Raw genomic sequence first — 18,808 nt, forward strand, 5'->3', positions numbered from 1 at the left:
TGGCGCACAGCTGCAGTGCTGTGCGCTACCTTATTTGAAGACAGGAACGTCTTCTGCCGCCGCTTTCTCCGGACCTCTTCGCTCTTCTGGCTCTGTAAGGGGGCCGGCGGCGCGGCTCCGGGACCCATCCAGGCTGAACCTGTGATCGTCCCTCTGGAGCTAATGTCCAGTAGCCAAGAAGCCCAATCCACTCTGCAGTCAGGTGAGTTCGCTTCTTCTCCCCTTAGTCCCACGATGCAGTGAGCCTGTTGCCAGCAGGACTCACTGAAAATAAAAAACCTATTTAAACTTTTACTTCTAAGCAGCTCAGGAGAGCCACCTAGCTTGCACCCTTCTCGTTCGGGCACAAAAATCTAACTGAGGCTTGGAGGAGGGTCATAGGGGGAGGAGCCAGTGCACACCAGCTAGTCTAAAGCTTTTACTTTTTGTGCCCACTCTCCTGCGGAGCCCCTATTCCCCATGGTCCTTACGGAGTTCCCAGCATCCACTAGGACGTCAGAGAAAAATAAATATATTAGTCATGTCAGTCAAGTAGTCAGTTATAGCATTTATTCAGTACACTTTTAAACTGTCCATTAATGCAAAAAAGCATGCATTCAGGCCTGGTTCTAACTGGTTCTGTAGTCCGTATAGGTTAGAAACCATAAAGTTTTAAAAAAGTGCCACATCATTAAACTTATACAGTACCATGCTTTGTAGGACCAGATTCTCTGCAAGACAGTACTAACTGCAGCACAGACACTTCAAAGGATGTAGATATAACAATCCCTTCTGATGTATCGGGACACTTTATTTGGATGAATAGGTTATACGATCACAATGACATATGTAACCGCTTACAGCAACATCCAAGAAGCAGAGAGGGTGTGTTGTTATAAAGTACAGTGATCACAATACTTGGCCCTTGGACTGAGAATCACACTCTGTGTGCGCATGTGTCTAGTTTGAGTGAACCATACATGTCTATAGGCTATTGTAGAATTACAAGACCAAGCATCAAAAATGTAAATCACATTGCTATCACTTGCTTAAAAGTAAAGTATAAAGCTGTGGATACATGAAGTTTTAAATTATATAGACCCCACACTTGAAACGTAGGAGCCACTCTGACATGAGCTTTGCCCATATGTTAATACAAAAATTATCTATCCACTTCATTTATGCAGACAAAAAAATTATATTGAAGAGCAGTAGAGATCACAGGGCAGGATCCTGCAATATTTACCCTCTGCAATAAGAGCAACAACCTATGAAATCAATAGCAGCGCTCATATAATAAACAAGGACCAAGTGGCCCTGCATAAATATAAGGTTTGACATCTATCTTTTCAGGAATAAAACACATTAACATAAATTAATGTGTGTACAGTATGCAGGGTCAGTCCGAGGCTAAATGTTTTTGTAAGCGAATAAATACTACCCCCCAAAGTACAAAATGAAGATGGCATGATCTAATGGAAAAAGCCGAGTTGTAGTGCCTCTTACACATTATGCCCACCGTAGTAGTGCCCCTTACATTAATTTATGGCCATTTATTGCCCGATATGCCCCCCTTTGCAGCACCGGCCCAGAGACTCGCAGAGATCTGCAGTGGTATGACATACATGGGTGTTAAGGCAACAAGACATGATTTCCCTTCATTGATTTATGTTGAAGGTCTTCAGTGATAGATGCATGTGACACAAGTAGGTATCTCGAGGGCAAACAAATCGGGAAAACCTCCCACAAAAGAATAGAAAATTCTCACCATTAGTAAATTTAGTTTCTTATTGATTAATTTGCCTTTTTAAAGCAGGAATGACATGACAAACACAGAGTAAGTGCAAAAAACACATTGCTAATTTGCCCTCTATACCAACCTTCATAATGTCCAGAGGTGTTAGGTTTCTTGGGAATGGTTTTCCACGACGCTTCAGATATTCCGTTACAAGTTCAGCAGCATCATCCAAACTACAAACATGGCAACCAGATTTCATGATAAAAGAAATGTTTCTCTTAACATAATATAATAAAAACTTTATACATGCATAAACTAGGTCTATATTATTTACAGATGGTTTCTGGTGTCAAGTGTAAACTACTTCTAAAAAACAACAAAACAAAAAGTAAAAGTTAAAAGTAAATAGTCATTTTAATCCATAGTAATTTAATATATCTCATACAACTTTCAAGACCTTCTGCCCATGTAGGCTGAATTCTCCTAGTACACTTTTCTACTCTTCAATCTAAAATAATGCTGGGTAAAATCTAGACGCTAAAGTGGACGATATGGCCGATACAGACACATCTTTCACAATATCGTCCAGTGCGTTTGCACTATGTCGCATGTGCATGCATGTCCGACCGGCGATATTGCCATCGCTTGTCATTCGTGGTGTGTGTGTGGGTACCAAGCGAGATTGACCATATACAGTACAATGTGCAATTATATGAACAACGGAACATGATATCCTATTTAACCGCAGCATATCGTATACGATTCTTCTGACTGGCTGTGCAGCAGAACAAAACAGAAGATATCGTATAGGATCTGTGGAGGAGCGCAATTGACTGCACACTGTACAAACTTCACAATATGAAGTTACGATTTGCACGGAAATAACATATTTTGCAAGTGTGTGCCCAGCCTTTGTTTTAAACATGTACAAAGTCGAAGATGAAGCACAAAACAACATGGTGTGAAAAACAAAACCCTGCAGCCGCTGCATTGTAGCACTTCGTATACAGATTTCAGACTTAGTAGCACACAGATGTACAAGTGTCGCACATCAGCATAACCACGTAACTTTTTTTAATGATGGAATTAGGTAAAGAACATCTATTTAAATAACATATTTTCAATAAAATATCCCCAAAAATGTATTTTTTTTTCCATGATCAAATTAGGTACATAATATATTCATGATACGTTTTTAAACAAAAATGCAAAAACAAGTTTAAATAACTAGGCACAATACAGTACTTCAGTATAATTTGAAAAAGTTGTTATAAAATAGCAAGAAGCATAGAATCCCTGCTTCTTGCTATAAAAGAGTGCCGAGCCCAGTTTGTTACTTTCAGAAGAGTATTACTTACAGTATTAGATAATGAGTTTTCACAGCAAGGGCACCAAGGTAGCCATGCATTTATTATAAAGAGTGTGATTACACTTTTAAAATACCGTGACAATTTAACAGGGCTTAGTAACACATCCAATAAGTCAGTGGTTCTCAAACTCGGTCCTCAGGACCCCACACAGTGCATGTTTTGCAGGTAACCCAGCAAGTGCACAGGTGTATTCATTATTCACCTACACATTTTAAAAGGTCCACAGGTGGAGCAAATGATTTCACTTGCTATTCTGTGAGGAGACCTGCAAAACATGCACTGTGTGGGGTCCTGAGGACCGAGTTTGAGAACCTGTGCAATAAGTTAATAGTGGTAGAGACTACTGTATGTGTAATAGACTAGATCTATGTTTCCAATCACTTCTCTCAGCAGGGTTCCAGAACAATTGAACTAATGAGTTCAATGGCTAACAATTAACTAATTTAACTAATCATTTGAACTAATCTTTTCAATGAACTACATCAAATTCAACTATTCCTCAAAGCGAACTTCATATCCCATCATTAGTGAGCACTACACAATGTCACTGTGGCTGTGACTGGCCTGCTGGGGACAGGAGCAGTCAGTCATCTAGGGGTGGAGCCAGAGCTGCAGGGAGGCATACTGAACTCTGTGATCCTGCTGGCTGGCAAAGATTCTATTCAGGCAGCCGTGGATGGGAGTTTCTGGCTAGTCGCATGGCATGCGACAATGTCAGGGAAAACCCAGTTTGGAGCGGTCGCATCAGATCGACCACGCCAGGCAAGTGGTTAAACAGTGTAGTCTCATTAAGTGGTTTAGTAGTATGGCATTGCAAATAAAACACACACTAGAGCGAAAAAGCCACCTGGGTAGGCTGAGTGCCAAAAAGGACTGTCTGGCACAAATACGGCAGTAGTGTAGGAGGGCACATCTGTATATAAGCAGAAAAATTACTCAAGTGCTTTACCATCTTTTCTTTACAGTTGTGTTGCTGTCACAGCTACATTATCAGACATTATTTTCAGCATCTTACCAGTTCCTGTTTACCAGGTAATTTGCCAGCTCTTTCACTCGATTAGAGTTAATAGCTTGCAGTGTCAATACATTATAACAACTGCTTTTCACAAACTTTTCCAGCTGTTTCTTCTCAATCATACTGTCCAAAATTAAATCCTTGATCTACAAAAAAAACAAACAGAAGCTATAATGGAAAAATAAATGTACACATATAAAAGTACACATATAGCAGGTGTGTGAGTATGTATATAACGAGATTTATGGTAAGAACTTACCGTTGTTAAATCTCTCTCTGCGAGGTACACTGGGCTCCACAAGGAATAACATCGGTGTGTAGAGTAGGATCTTGATCCAAGGCACCAACAGGCTCAAAGCTTTGAATGTTCCCAACATGCACAGTAGCTCAGTTTAGTTAACCAGTCCAATGCAGTAGCAGGTAACAGAGACGACAATCGTTAGTAGCCACACACACCACACACTCACTACAGGAGAGGGTGTCAGCGGCTAATGCCATACCAACCCAAAGAAGCTAAGTGGTTCAGGGTGGGCGCCTTGTGGAGCCCAGTGTACCTCGCAGAAAGAGATTTAACAACGGTAAGTTCTTACCATAAATCTAATTTTCTGCTGCGGGGTACACTGGGCTCCACAAGGAATAACATCGGGGACGTCCTAAAGCAGTTCCTTTTGAGAGGGGACGCAGTGTAGCGGGCACAAGAACCCGGCGTCCAAAGGAAGCATCCTGGGAGGCGGAAGTATCGAAGGCATAGAATCTTATGAACGTGTTTCCTGAGGACCACATAGCCGCCTTCACAATAGTTCAAGGGCCGCACCACGACGGGCCACCCAAGAAGTTCCAACCGACCGAGTAAAATGGGCTTTGATGGTAGCAGGAGCTGGAAGTCCAGCCTGTACATAAGCATGTGCAATCACCATTCTAATCCATCTGGCCAAGGTCTGCTTGTGAAATCCAAACAGTACAAAGAGAGAATCAGACTTCCTAACGGAGGCAGTTCTCTTTACATAGATACGGAGAGCCCGTACCACATCCAATGAACGCTCTTTGGAGGACAACTCAGGAGAATTAAAGGCTGGTACCACAATCTTCTGGTTAAGGTGGAAGGAAGACACCACCTTGGGTAAATAACCCGGGCGCGTTCTAAGAACCGCCCGGTCACGGTGAAAAATCAGGTAGGGGGACTTACAGGATAAGGCACCCAAGTCCGAGACCCTTCTAGCCGAGGCAATGGCCAGCAAAAACAAAACCTTAAGGGAAAGCCACGCAAGAGGTTCAAACGGATACTCTTGCAAGGCCTCCAGAACTACAGACAAATCCCAAGGGGCCACAGGCGGTACATAAGGAGGCTGAATCCGCAACACACCCTGAGTGAAAGTATGAACATCAGGTAGGGTAGCAATCTTTCTCTGAAACCAAACCGACAAGGCAGAAATGTGAACCTTGAGGGAGGCCAGATGAAGGCCTAAGTCCAGGCCCTGCTGTAGGAAGGCCAAAAGTTTAAGCGTACTAAACTTGAAAACATCATGATTATGAGACGCACACCAAGTAAAGTAAGAATTCCAGACCCTATAGTAAATCCGAGTAGAAGCCGGCTTACGGGCCTTCAACATAGTTTGAATGACCGCCTCAGAAAAAAGACAGAATCTTCGAGAGCCACGCCGTCAAAGCCAGATGGGCCAAGTCCTGGTAAACACAAGGACCCTCAATGAGGAGGTCTGGTCGTTATGGAAGTAGAAGGGGATGAACCAGCGAGAGGCCCTGTAGATCGGAGAACCAGTGCCGTCTGGGCCACGCGGGAGCGATCAGAAGTAGGATTCCTCCTTCCTGCTTGAACTTCCATATTACCCTGGGCAGGAGTGACACCGGAGGGAACACGTACGGCAGCCGAAAGACCCATGGAATTGCCAGTGCATCCACGAACGCTGCTTGAGGATCCCTTGTCGTTGCTCCGAAGACCGGAATCTTGGGACTGTGTCGAGACGCCATCAGGTCCACATCTGGAAGGCCCCACTTGTCCACGAGAAGTGGAAACACCTCTGGATGGAGGTTCCATTCTCCGGCGTGTACGTCCTGAAGACTGAGAAAGTCCGCTTCCCAGTTTAGGACCACCGGAATGAATACTGCCGATATGGCTGGAAGATGGTGTTCTGCCCACTGAAGAATTCGTGATACTTCCCTCATTGCCATGCGGCTTCGAGTGCCGCCTTGATGATTTATGTAAGCCACCGTGGTGGCGTTGCCCGATTGTACTTGAACAGGTCTGTTCTGTATCAAACGCTGGGCCAAGTTCAGTGCATTGAACACCGCCTGCAATTCCAGAATATTTATCGGGAGGAGAGACTCCTCCTTGGTCCACCGACCCTGAAGGGAGTGTTGCTCCAACACCGCACCCCAACCTCTCAGACTGGCATCCGTCGTCAGCAGGACACAGTTGGAGATCCAGAAAGGACGACCACTGCTCAAATGTTGGTCCTGAAGCCACCAGCTCAGTGACAGTCGGACCTCCGGAGAAAAGGAGACCATTTGAGATCTGATCTGGTGAGGCAGGCTGTCCCATTTGGCCAGAACTAGCTTCTGTAGAGGGCAAAAATGGAATTGAGCGTACTCCACCATGTCGAAAGCCGATACCATGAGACCTAGCACTTGCATCGCCGTATGAATCGACACACGCAGACGAGATAGGAAGCATCGAATCCTGTCCTGAAGTTTCAGGATTTTCTCCTGAGACAAGAACAACCTCTGGGAGTGAGTGTGTCCAACAACGCTCCCAGGTGCAGCATGCTCCGAGCAGGGACCAGGGAAGATTTCTTCCAGTTGACTAGCCACCCGTGGGCTTACAGAAACTGGATACTCAGATCCGGATGTCGCAGGAGAATATATGGGGAATTCGCCAGGATCAGCAAATCGTCCAGGTACGGTAGGATCCTGACCCCTTGACGGCAGAGTACAGCCGTCATTACCGCCATAACCTTGGTGAAAACTCAGAGACGTTGTCAAACCAAAAGGTAACGCCCGAAATTGGTAATGAAGGTTGCCCACTGCAAACCTCAGATACTGCTGATGTGACGTTGCAATAGGAATATGCAGGTAGGCATCCTGTATGTCTAGGGAGACCATATAGTCCCCAGGCTCCAAGGCCAGAACAAGAGCGCGTAGAGTTTCCATACGAAACTTGGAGACCCGCACATACTTGTTCAAGGACTTGAAACTGAGAATAGGCCGCGAGGACCCGTTCAGTTTCGGGACTAGAGACAGCGGTGAATAATACCCCTTGCCTATCTGAGCTAGAGGCACCTGTACTACAACTCCTGTGTCCAGGAGGGACTGTACCACTGTATGAAGCGTTGTTGCCTTCACCAGATCCGAAGGGACGTCTGTCAGGCAAAATCGATGAAGGGGACGATTCTTGAAGGATACGGCGTAACCTCGAGTGACGACTTCCCGCACCCAGGCATCTGAAGTGGTCTTAAACCATTCCTGGGCAAACCCTAGAAGTTGGCCCCCCACCCTGGGATCCCCCAGAGGGAGGCCCGCCCCGTCATACGGCAGGCATGTCTGTGTTGGAAGCAGGCTGACGGGCAGCCCAGGCCCTCTTAGGTCTGGGCTTGGCAGGTTTGAAAGCATGAGCTTGTTTCGGGTACGCCTGACCTTTTGCTTTTCCTGGAGGACGAAAGGGCAGAGGGAAAGTACTTTTAACCTTCGGCGCAGAAGGTGCCGTACTTGGTAGGCAAGCTGTTTTAGCAGATGCCAAGTCAGCCACAATCTTATTGAGGTCTTCTCCGAAAAGAATGTCTCCCTTAAAAGGGAGCACCTCCAGGGGTTTCTTAGAGTCCAGATCCACAGACCAGGATCTCAACCAAATGATACGCAGAGCCAAGATGGACGTAGTAGCAGCCTTGGCCGCCAGCACCCCGGCATCAGAAGCCACCTCCTTAAGGTAATGAGAAGCTGTGGCAATATATGAGACACATTGTCTAGCATGATCAGAAGCATTAGAAGGTAGCTCCGCCTCCAGCTCCTGAGCCCATACTTCAACAGCTTCAGCCCATGTTGCTGCAATGGTTGGCCTATGTACAGCCCCTGTTAGGGTGTAAATCGCCATTAAACAACCCTCCACACGTCTATCCGTCGGTTCCTTCAGAGAGGTGACAGTAGTCACTGGCAGAGCTGAGGAAACCACTAGCCTCGCCACCTGAGAATCCACAGGTGGAGGAGTTTCCCAATTTTAACATACCTCCGCAGAGAGATGATAGCGAGCCAACAGTCTCTTATGCGGTGTGAACTTTGTTCCTGGATTTTCCCAGGATTCCTGACGTATGTCAGCCAGGTGTTGAGAATGAGGTAAAACTTGTTTAACCACTTTCTTACGTTTAAATCTGTCCGGATTTTTTAAAACAACCTCCGCCTCGGGTTCATCAGAAACTTTAAGAATCAGCCTAATAGCCTCAATCAAATCAGGGACATCCACCTGTGACCGTCCTTCCCCATCTAAAACATCCGAGTCAGTGTCCGTGGGATCAGTATATGGCGCCATCCTCATCAGAAGAGGTGTCAGGAACATTGGTGGATTGTGAGGAGGTAGCGGCCCGTTTGGAAGAAGTCTTAATCTTAGGAGGGCGAGAGTGAGACTTCTTTTTTAGACAGTGATTGGTTCAAGTGCTGTAACTGAGATGATATCTGATCTGCCCATGGCGGATTAACTGTAGGGACCATAAACTGCTGCACTGGCATAGGAGGTCCCATATGGGGTGTAAGCTTAGTTACCAGCGTATTTAATAACACGGAGAAGGCAGCCCATGGTGGGTCATTGTGTACCCCCGCAGCCACAACTCCACTGTGGGGTAAGGAACCCCCTGAACTCTCTGCTGCCATGTTTTCCTCAAAAGTGTCTGCAGCGTTACCTCCACGCAATGTGGGATCAGCCCCAGTTCCGTTGCCCCTTGTAGCTGACATAATAAGCTCAATATCAGGCAACCAAGTACAATATTAGCAGCACTATATCTAGCAAGAAGTCCCAGTGTAGTGTATCAGCACAAACCGGGAAAACAAGAGGTATATGGTGACTATAAATCACATAGAAAAATACACAGTAAGAATATCTTGTGAAACACCTATATTAAGTTAATAAACCTGATGCAATTAGCCCCCTCAGTTTACAGAATATAGGTGTAGCGGGCTGAGTGAAATACACGAAATGGCAACCACGCAGCAGCTACATGCACACACACAAAGTCACAATATACAATGAGGAAGTTCTATAACACAATAAGACTGCACTGGACGAGCAATACAAAGTAATACTCAGTATATATTGATAAAGCCTAATATATATCCTATATTAAACACTCTAAAAGGTTAAGAGACACAGTACGCAATTGGCGCACGAGGTACCGTAAGGGTACGCCCTTAGCGTAGCGGACGCTGTATCGGGAGCGAGCCGCTCGAGCGACACAAACACTCGCGAGAATACGCTGTTGATATCGGGCACACTATATGCGGTTGATCACCGTAATGTTACGCTAATAGCGTAACGGACGCTTGTGAACAGGAAACGAACACATGCGGCACGGACGCTCACAGAATTAAACCTTAATAACGATACCTTAACGAATGTACTTATACTGTAAACCTTTGTGCAGTGATAATGTGTAGATGCAATGCAGTGTAACCTTGTTAGTTTAAAAGCTGTATGAGCGACTGAGACGCTCAGAGAACCCTTAGCAATATAATAAACACTCAAATACCGGTCTAAGGTTCTAACACCTTTTAGGGAGAGAATGAACGTTCAATTGCAAAAGAATATACAATACAGTTTATACACTACCATGCTAACATAAATACCTAACAGAAGAACTACACGTTAATATACAATAGTGGCACAATTACATTTAAGGGGAAGGAGAGAGAGAATGGCTTACAACAAATAGGAGGTAAAATGTCTGCAGAGAACTTACACATGTGGGAATGATCGCTGCGCAGTTAGTCAAAGCCTTTATCAGCGTAGGAATAACTTCCTCCGGAATGCCTTTTTCCGATAGGATCCGGCGTTCAACCGCCATGCCGTCAAACGCAGCCGCGGTAAGTCTTGGAACAGGCAGGGCCCCTGTTGCAACAGGTCCTGTCTGAGAGGCAGAGGCCATGGGTCCTCTGTGAGCATTTCTTGCAGTTCCGGGTACCAAGACCTTCTTGGCCAATCCGGAACAATGAGTATTGTTCTCACTCCTCTTCTTCTTACGATTCTCAGCACCTTGGGTATGAGAGGAAGAGGAGGAAATACGTAGACCGACTGGAACACCCACGGTGTTACCAGGGCGTCCACAGCTATCGCCTGAGGGTCTCTTGACCTGGCGCAATACCGTTGTAGCTTTTTGTTGAGACGGGATGAAGTCCCCACTCTCCCGGGTGAAGGTCGTGCCTGCTGAGGAAGTCTGCTTCCCAGTTGTCCACCCCCGGAATGAACACTGCTGACAGTGCTTGCACGTGATTCTCCACCCACCGAAGAATCCTGGTGGCTTCCGCCATCGCGACTCTGCTTCTTGTGCCGCCCTGGCGGTTTACATGAGCCACCGCGGTGATGTTGTCTGACTGAATCAGCACCGGTTTGTTGCGAAGCAGGGGCTCCGCTTGACTCAGGGCGTTGAATATGGCCCTTAGTTCCAGGATATTTATGTGCAGACAAGCCTCCTGACTTGACCACAACCCTTGGAAGTTTCTTCCCTGAGTGACTGCCCCCCACCCTCGGAGGCTCGCATCCGTGGTCACCAGGACCCAGTCCCGTATGCCGAACCTGCGGCCCTCGAGAAGGTGAGCACTCTGTAGCCACCACAGAAGAGACACCCTGGCCCTGGGGGGCAGGGTGATCAGCCGATGCATCTGAAGATGCGATCCGGACCATTTGTCCAACAGATCCCATTGAAAGATCCTCGCATGGAACCTGCCGAAGGGAATGGCTTCGTACGATGCCACCATCTTTCCCAGGACTCGCGTGCAGTGATGCACCGACACCTGTTTCGGTTTTAAGAGTTCTCTGACTAGAGTCACAAGCTCTTGAGCCTTCTCCGTCGGGAGAAACACCTTCTTCTGGTCTGTGTCCAGAATCATGCCCAGAAAGGGCAGACGCGTCGTAGGAATCAGCTGCGACTTTGGGATATTCAGAATCCAGCCATGCTGTTGCAACACTTCCTGAGAGTGCGCTACGCTGATCTGCAACTGCTCCCTTGACCTCGCCTTTACGAGGAGATCGTCCAAGTATGGGATAACTGTGACTCCTTGCTTTCTCAGGATCACCATCATTTCTGCCATTACCTTGGTAAATATTTTCGGTGCCGTGGAGAGCCCAAACGGCAACGTCTGGAATTGGTAATGACAGTCCTGTACCACAAATCTGAGGTACTCCTGATGAGGCGGATAAATGGGGACATGCAAGTAAGCATCCTTGATGTCCAGAGACACCATAAAATCCCCCTCTTCCAGGCTTGCAATGACCGTTTTGAGCGATTCCATTTTGAACTTGAATCTTTTCAGATAAATGTTCAGGGACTTTAAATTTAATATAGGTCTGACCGAACCGTCCGGTTTCGGTACCACAAACATTGTGGAATAGTATCCCTTTCCCTGTTGAAGAAGGGGAACCTTTACCACCACCTGCTGGAGAAATAGCTTGTGAATTGCCGCTACCACTACTTCCCTTTCTATGGGGGAAGCTGGCAGGGCCGATTTTAGGTAACGTTGAGGGGGCATCACCTCGAATTCCAGCTTGTATCCCTGAGACACAATCTGTATGGCCCAGGGATCCACCTGTGAGCGAACCCACTGGTGGCTGAAATGTCGGAGACGCGCCCCACCGCTCCTGGCTCCACCCGTGGAGCCCCAGCTTCATGGGAACTAGCTGTAAGGTGCAGCTTTTTTCCTCTACCCCTGCCTCTAGCAAGAAAGGAAGCACCTCTGACCTTCTTGCTTCTTTGTGCGCGAAAGGACTGCATTTGGTAATACGGTGCTTTCTTAGGTTGTGAGGGAATATATGGCAAAAAGTTTGACTTCCCAGCAGTAGCTGTGGAAACCAGGTCCGAGAGACCGTCCCCAAACAATTCCTCACCCTTGTAAGGTAACACCTCCATGTGTTTTTTGGAGTCGACATCACCTGTCCACTGCCGAGTCCACAGGACCCTCCTGGCAGAAATTGACATTGCATTAATTCTAGAGCCCAGTAGGCAAATGTCCCACTGGGCATCCCTCATATATAGGACAGTGTCTTTTATATGCCCCAGGGTCAGCATAATGGTATCCCTGTCCGTCCAAGGTATGCGGTGGATTTAGTGGAAGCCGGGAAGGACTTCTGTTCCTTTCCTCAGACAGATTATCTGTCCACGCTGCTACAGCACTACACATCCACGCCGACGCAATTGCCGGCCTCAGTAGAGTCCCTGAATGTGTATAAACAGATTTCAGGATACTTTCCTGCTTTCTATCTGCAGGACCCTTTAGGGTGGCCGTATCCTGCGACGGCAGGGCCACCTTCTTAGATAAGCGTGTGAGAGCTTTATCTACCCTAGGGGAGGATTCCCAGCGCACCCTGTCCTCTGGCGGGAAAGGGTACGCCATAAGTAACCTTTTGGAAATCAGGACTTTCTTACCTGGGGAATCCCACGCTCTTTCACATAACTCATTTAACTCATGTGAAGGGGGAAAAGTCACCTCTTGCTTTTTCTCCCCATACATATAAACCCTCTTGTCAGGGACAGGGTTTACCTCTGATATGTGTAAAACATCCTTCATCGCTATAATCATGTAACGTATAGCTTTTGTCATTTTCGGTTGCAATTTTGCATCATCGTCGTCGTCGACACTGGAGTCAGAATCCGTGTGAACCATTTTGGATAGTGGGCGCTTTTGAGACCCTGAGGGCCTCTGCGCTGTAGGATCAGGCATGGGTTGAGACCCTGACTGGCCCGAGGTATCAGCTTTATCCAACCTTTTATATAAGGAGTTTACATTATCATTTAATACCTTCCACATATCCATCCAATCAGGTGTCGGCACCGTCTGTGGCGACACGTCAGTCAACTGCACTTGCTCTGCCTCCACATAGCCCTCTTCGTCAAACATGTCGACACACGCGTACCGACACACCACACACAGGGGAAGCTCTAAATGAGGACAGGACCCCCACAAGGCCTTTTGGAGAGACAGAGAGAGAGTATGCCAGCACACACCCCAGCGCTATATAACCCAGGGATTACACAGTAACTTAGTGTTTACCCAGTAGCTGCTGTATTATGATTAATGCGCCTAAATTTATGTGCCCCCCCTCTCTTTTTTACACTTCTACCGTGATTCTGCAGGGGAGAGCCTGGGGAGCTTCCTCTCAGCGGAGCTGTGGAAGGAAAATGGCGCTGGTGAGCGCTGAGGAAGAAGGCCCCGCCCCCTCAGCGGCGGGCTTCTGTCCCGCATTTTTTTGTAAAATAAATGGCGGGGGCTCATACATATAACAGTGTCCCACTGTCTATATGCAGCTTTCGCCAGGAGGTATCAATTGCTGCCCAGGGCGCCCCCCCCCTGCGCCCTACAGTGACCGGAGTGTGCGGGTTAGAGTGGGCGCAATGGCGCACAGCTGCAGTGCTGTGCGCTACCTCATGTGAAGACAGGAGTCTTCTGCCGCCGATTTCGATGTCTTCTCCGATTCTGCCGGCTTCTGTCTTCTGGCTCTGCGAGGGGGACGGTGGCGCGGATCCGGGAACGGACGACAAGGTCAGGTCCTGTGTTCGATCCCTCTGGAGCTAATGGTGTCCAGTAGCCTAAGAAGCGCAACCTAGCCGCAGTTAGTAGGTTTGCTTCTCTCCCCTCAGTCCCACGTAGCAGAGAGTCTGTTGCCAGCAGAAGCTCTCTGGAAAAAAAAAAAAAAAACCTAACTAAAATACTTTCTTATTAGCAAGCTCAGGAGAGCTCACTAAAAGCACCCAGCTCTGTCCGGGCACAGATTCTAACTGAGGTCTGGAGGAGGGGCATAGAGGGAGGAGCCAGTGCACACCAGATAGTACTAAATCTTTCTTTAGAGTGCCCAGTCTCCTGCGGAGCCCGTCTATTCCCCATGGTCCTTACGGAGTCCCCAGCATCCACTAGGACGTTAGAGAAATAAAGATAAATACTCACAATACCCGCACCTGCTTCCTGACCCCTGCTGCCCTCTGTCTCCGGCGCCGCTCCACCGATCTATGGGAGAGACGTCATGAAGTCTCTCCCATAGCACCGCATAGACACTAGAGGTCAATTATGACCTCTAGCGTCTGTCCCGCTCCCACAATGCAGTACGCGTTGACTTCGCGTACAGCACAGCACCGGGCGGCACCAGTAGCGGATCTTGCCACGGCGGCGGCGCCCTCCGGAAGACGGCGCCCTGGGCAAAAATCCTGCTTGCCCGTAGCAAGATCCACTACTGACTGAGAACTATAGAAGACTGTAAAGGTACTGTATGTTCATATAAGATAAGTCCCATTGTCTTTAGTGAAAATGTTACTCATCAGGGTTGACCTGAGATTGCAATGATGATAAATGCATTTGTACAAAAAAACAAAAACCAAAAGAACAAATGTGTAATTGTCTTGACAACAAAAAATAAGAATTTACTTACCGATAATTCTATTTCTCGTAGTCCGTAGTGGATGCTGGGGACTCCGTCAGGACCATGGGGATTAGCGGCTCCGCAGGAGACAGGGCACAAAAGTAAAAGCTTTAGGATCAGGTGGTGTGCACTGGCTCCTCCCCCTATGACCCTCCTCCAAGCCTCAGTTAGGATACTGTGCCCGGACGAGCGTACACAATAAGGAAGGATTTTGAATCCCGGGTAAGACTCATACCAGCCACACCAATCACACTGTACAACCTGTGATCTGAACCCAGTTAACAGCATGATAACAGCGGAGCCTCTGAAAAGATGGCTCACAACAATAATAACCCGATTTTTGTAACAATAACTATGTACAAGTATTGCAGACAATCCGCACTTGGGATGGGCGCCCAGCATCCACTACGGACTACGAGAAATAGAATTATCGGTAAGTAAATTCTTATTTTCTCTGACGTCCTAAGTGGATGCTGGGGACTCCGTCAGGACCATGGGGATTATACCAAAGCTCCCAAACGGGCGGGAGAGTGCGGATGACTCTGCAGCACCGAACGAGAGAACTCCAGGTCCTCCTCAGTCAGGGTGTGCCCCTGACCAAGTATCAGCTCGGCAAAGTTGTAACGCCGAGACCCCTCGGGCAGCCGCCCAAGATGAGCCCACCTTCCTTGTGGAATGGGCATTTACATATTTTGGCTGTGGCAGGCCCTGCCACAGAATGTGCAAGCTGAATTGTACTACACATCCAACTAGCAATCGTCTGCTTAGAAGCAAGAGCACCCAGTTTGTTGGGTGCATACAGGATAACAGCAAGTCAGTCTTCCTGACTCCAGCCGTCCTGGAAACTATATTTTCAGGGCCCTGACAACATCCAGCAACTTGGAGTCCTCCGAGTCCCTAGTAGCCGCAGGTACCACAATAAGCTGGTTCGGGTGAAACACTGACACCACCTTAGGGAGAAACTGGGGATGAGTCCGCAGCTCTGCCCTGTCCGAATGGACAATCAGATATGGGCTTTTTGAGACAAACGCCGCCAATTCTGACACTCGCCTGGCCGAGGCCAGGGCCAACAGCATGGTCACTTTCCCTGTGAGATATTTCAAATCCACAGATTTGAGCGGTTTAAACCAATGTGATTTTAGGAATCCCAGAACTACGTTGAGATCCCACAGTGCCACTGGAGGCACAAAAAGGGGGTTGTATATGCAGTACTCCCTTGACAAAACTTCTGGACTTCAGGAACTGAAGCCAATTCTTTCTGGAAGAAAATCGACAGGGCCGAAATTTGAACCTTAATGGACCCCAATTTGAGGCCCATAGACACTCCTGTTTGCAGGAAATGCAGGAAACGACCGAGTTGAAATTTCTTCATGGGGCCTTCCTGGCCTCACACCACGCAACATATTTTCGCCACATGTGGTGATAATGTTGTGCGGTCACCTCCTTCCTGGCTTTGACCAGGGTAGGAATGACCTCTTCCGGAATGCCTTTTTCCTTTAGGATCCGGCGTTCAACCGCCATGCCATCAAACGCAGCCGCGGTAAGTCTTGGAACAGACATGGTACTTGCTGAAGCAAGTCCCTTCTTAGCGGCAGAGGCCATGAGTCCTCTGTGAGCATCTCTTGAAGTTCCGGGTACCAAGTCCTTCTTGGCCAATCCGGAGCCACGAGTATAGTTCTTACTCCTCTACGTCTTATAATTCTCAATACCTTGGGTATGAGAAGCAGAGGAGGGAAGACATACACCGACTGGTACACCCACGGTGTTACCAGAACGTCCACAGCTATTGCCTGAGGGTCTTTTTACCTGGCGCAATACTTGTCCAGTTTTTTGTTCAGGCGGGACGCCATCATGTCCACCTTTGGTCTTTTCCAACGGTTCACAATCATGTGGAAGACTTCCAGATGAAGTCCCCACTCTCCCGGGTGGTAGTTGTCCACTCCCGGAATGAACACTGCTGACAGTGCTATCACATGATTTTCCGCCCAGCGAAAAATCCTTGCAGTTTCTGCCATTGCCCTCCTGCTTCTTGTGCCGCCCTGTCTGTTTACGTGGGCGACTGCCGTGATGTTGTCCCACTGGATCAATACCGGCTGACCTTGAAGCAGAGGTCTTGCTAAGCTTAGAGCATTGTAAATTGCCCTTAGCTCCAGTATATTTATGTGGAGAAAAATCTCCAGACTTGATCACACTCCCTGGAAATTTTTTCCCTGTGTGACTGCTCCCCAGCCTCTCAGGCTGGCCTCCGTGGTCACCAGCATCCAATCCTGAATGCCGAATCTGCGGCCCTCTAGAAGATGAGCACTCTGTAACCACCACAGGAGAGACACCCCTGTCCCTGGAGACAGGGTTATCCGCTGATGCATCTGAAAATGCGATCCGGACCATTTGTCCAGCAGATCCCACTGAAAAGTTCTTGCGTGGAATCTGCCGAATGGAATCGCTTCGTAATAAGCCACCATTTTTCCCAGGACTCTTGTGCAATGATGCACTGACACTTTTCCTGGTTTTAGGAGGTTCCTGACTAGCTCGGATAACTCCCTGGCTTTCTCCTCCGGGAGAAACACCTTTTTCTGGACTGTGTCCAGAACCATCCCTAGGAACAGCAGACGTGTCGTCGGAAACGGCTGCGATTTTGGATATTTAGAATCCACCCGTGCTGTCGTAGAACTACTTGAGATAGTGCTACTCCGACTTCCAACTGTTCTCTGGACCTTGCCCTTATCAGGAGATCGTCCAAGTAAGGGATAATTAAGACGCCTTTTCTTTGAAGAAGAATCATCATTTCGGCCATTACTTTGGTAAAGACCCGGGGTGCCGTGGACAATCCAAACGGCAGCGTCTGAAACTGATAGTGACAGTTCCGTACCACGAACCTGAGGTACCCTTGGTGAGAAGGGCAATTTGGGACATGGAGGTAAGCATCCTTGATGTCCAGGGACACCATATAGTCCCCTTCTTCCTGGTTCGCTAACACTGCTCTGAGTGACTCCATCTTGATTTGAACCTTTGTATGTAAGTGTTCAAAGATTTCCCATTTAGAATAGGTCTCACCGAGCCGTCTGTCTTCAGTACCACAATATAGTGTGGAATAATACCCCTTTCCTTGTTGTAGGAGGGGTACTTTGATTATCACCTGCTGGGAATACAGCTTGTGAATTGTTTCCAATACTGCCTCCCTGTCGGAGGAAGACGTTGGTAAAGCAGACATCAGGAGCCTGCGAGGGGGAGACGTCTCGAATCTCCAGTCTGTACCCCTGGGATACTACTTGTAGGATCCGGGGGTCCACTTGCGAGTGAGCCCACTACGCGCTGAAACTCTTGAGACGACCCCCCACCGCACTTGAGTCCGCTTGTACGGCCCCAGCGTCATGCTGAGGACTTGGCAGAAGCTGTGGAGGGCTTCTGTTCCTGGGAATGGGCTGCCTGCTGCAGTCTTCTTCCCTTTCCTCTATCCCTGGGCAGATATGACTGGCCTTTTGCCCGCTTGCCCTTATGGGGACGGAAGGACTGAGGCTGAAAAGACGGTGTCTTTTTCTGCTGAGATGTGATTTGGGGTAAAAAAGGTGGATTTTCCAGCTGTTGCCGAGGCCACCAGGTCCGATGGACCGACCCCAAATAACTCCTCCCCTTTATACGGCAATACTTCCATGTGCCGTTTGGAATTTGCATCACCTGACCACTGTCGTGTCCATAAACATCTTCTGGCAGATATGGACATCGCACTTACTCTTGATGCCAGAGTGCAAATATCCCTCTGTGCATCTCGCATATATAGAAATGCATCCTTTAAATGCTCTATAGTCAATAAAATACTGTCCCTGTCAAGGGTATCAATATTTTCAGTCAGGGAATCCGACCAAGCCACCCCAGCGCTGCACATCCAGGCTGAGGCGATCGCTGGTCGCAGTATAACACCAGTATGTGTGTATATACCTTTTTAGGATATTTTCCAGCCTCTCAGCTGGCTCCTTGAGGGCGGCCCTATCTGGAGACGGTACCGCCACTTGTTTTGATAAGCGTGTGAGCGCCTTATCCACCCTAAAGGGTGTTTCCCAACGCGCCCTAACTTCTGGCGGGAAAGGGTA

The 18,808-nt window shown here is 47.9% G+C and overlaps 1 protein-coding gene across 3 annotated transcripts in view; it reads right to left on the reverse strand.

The window, feature by feature from the left end:
* Positions 1 to 18,808, reverse strand: part of KNTC1 (kinetochore associated 1) — a 736,750-nt gene that overhangs the window by 9,926 nt on the left and 708,016 nt on the right. For all 3 annotated transcript variants that reach the window (XM_063964446.1, XM_063964444.1, XM_063964445.1), the window contains 2 exons: positions 4,103 to 4,248; positions 1,860 to 1,950 (listed from right to left, as the gene is read on the reverse strand). In XM_063964446.1, coding sequence (XP_063820516.1) covers positions 1,860 to 1,950; positions 4,103 to 4,248 — 237 coding nt within the window. The remainder of the gene's footprint in view (positions 1 to 1,859; positions 1,951 to 4,102; positions 4,249 to 18,808) is intronic.

Source organism: Pseudophryne corroboree, chromosome 1, assembly GCF_028390025.1.
Source record: "Pseudophryne corroboree isolate aPseCor3 chromosome 1, aPseCor3.hap2, whole genome shotgun sequence".
Classification (NCBI taxonomy): domain Eukaryota; kingdom Metazoa; phylum Chordata; class Amphibia; order Anura; family Myobatrachidae; genus Pseudophryne; species Pseudophryne corroboree.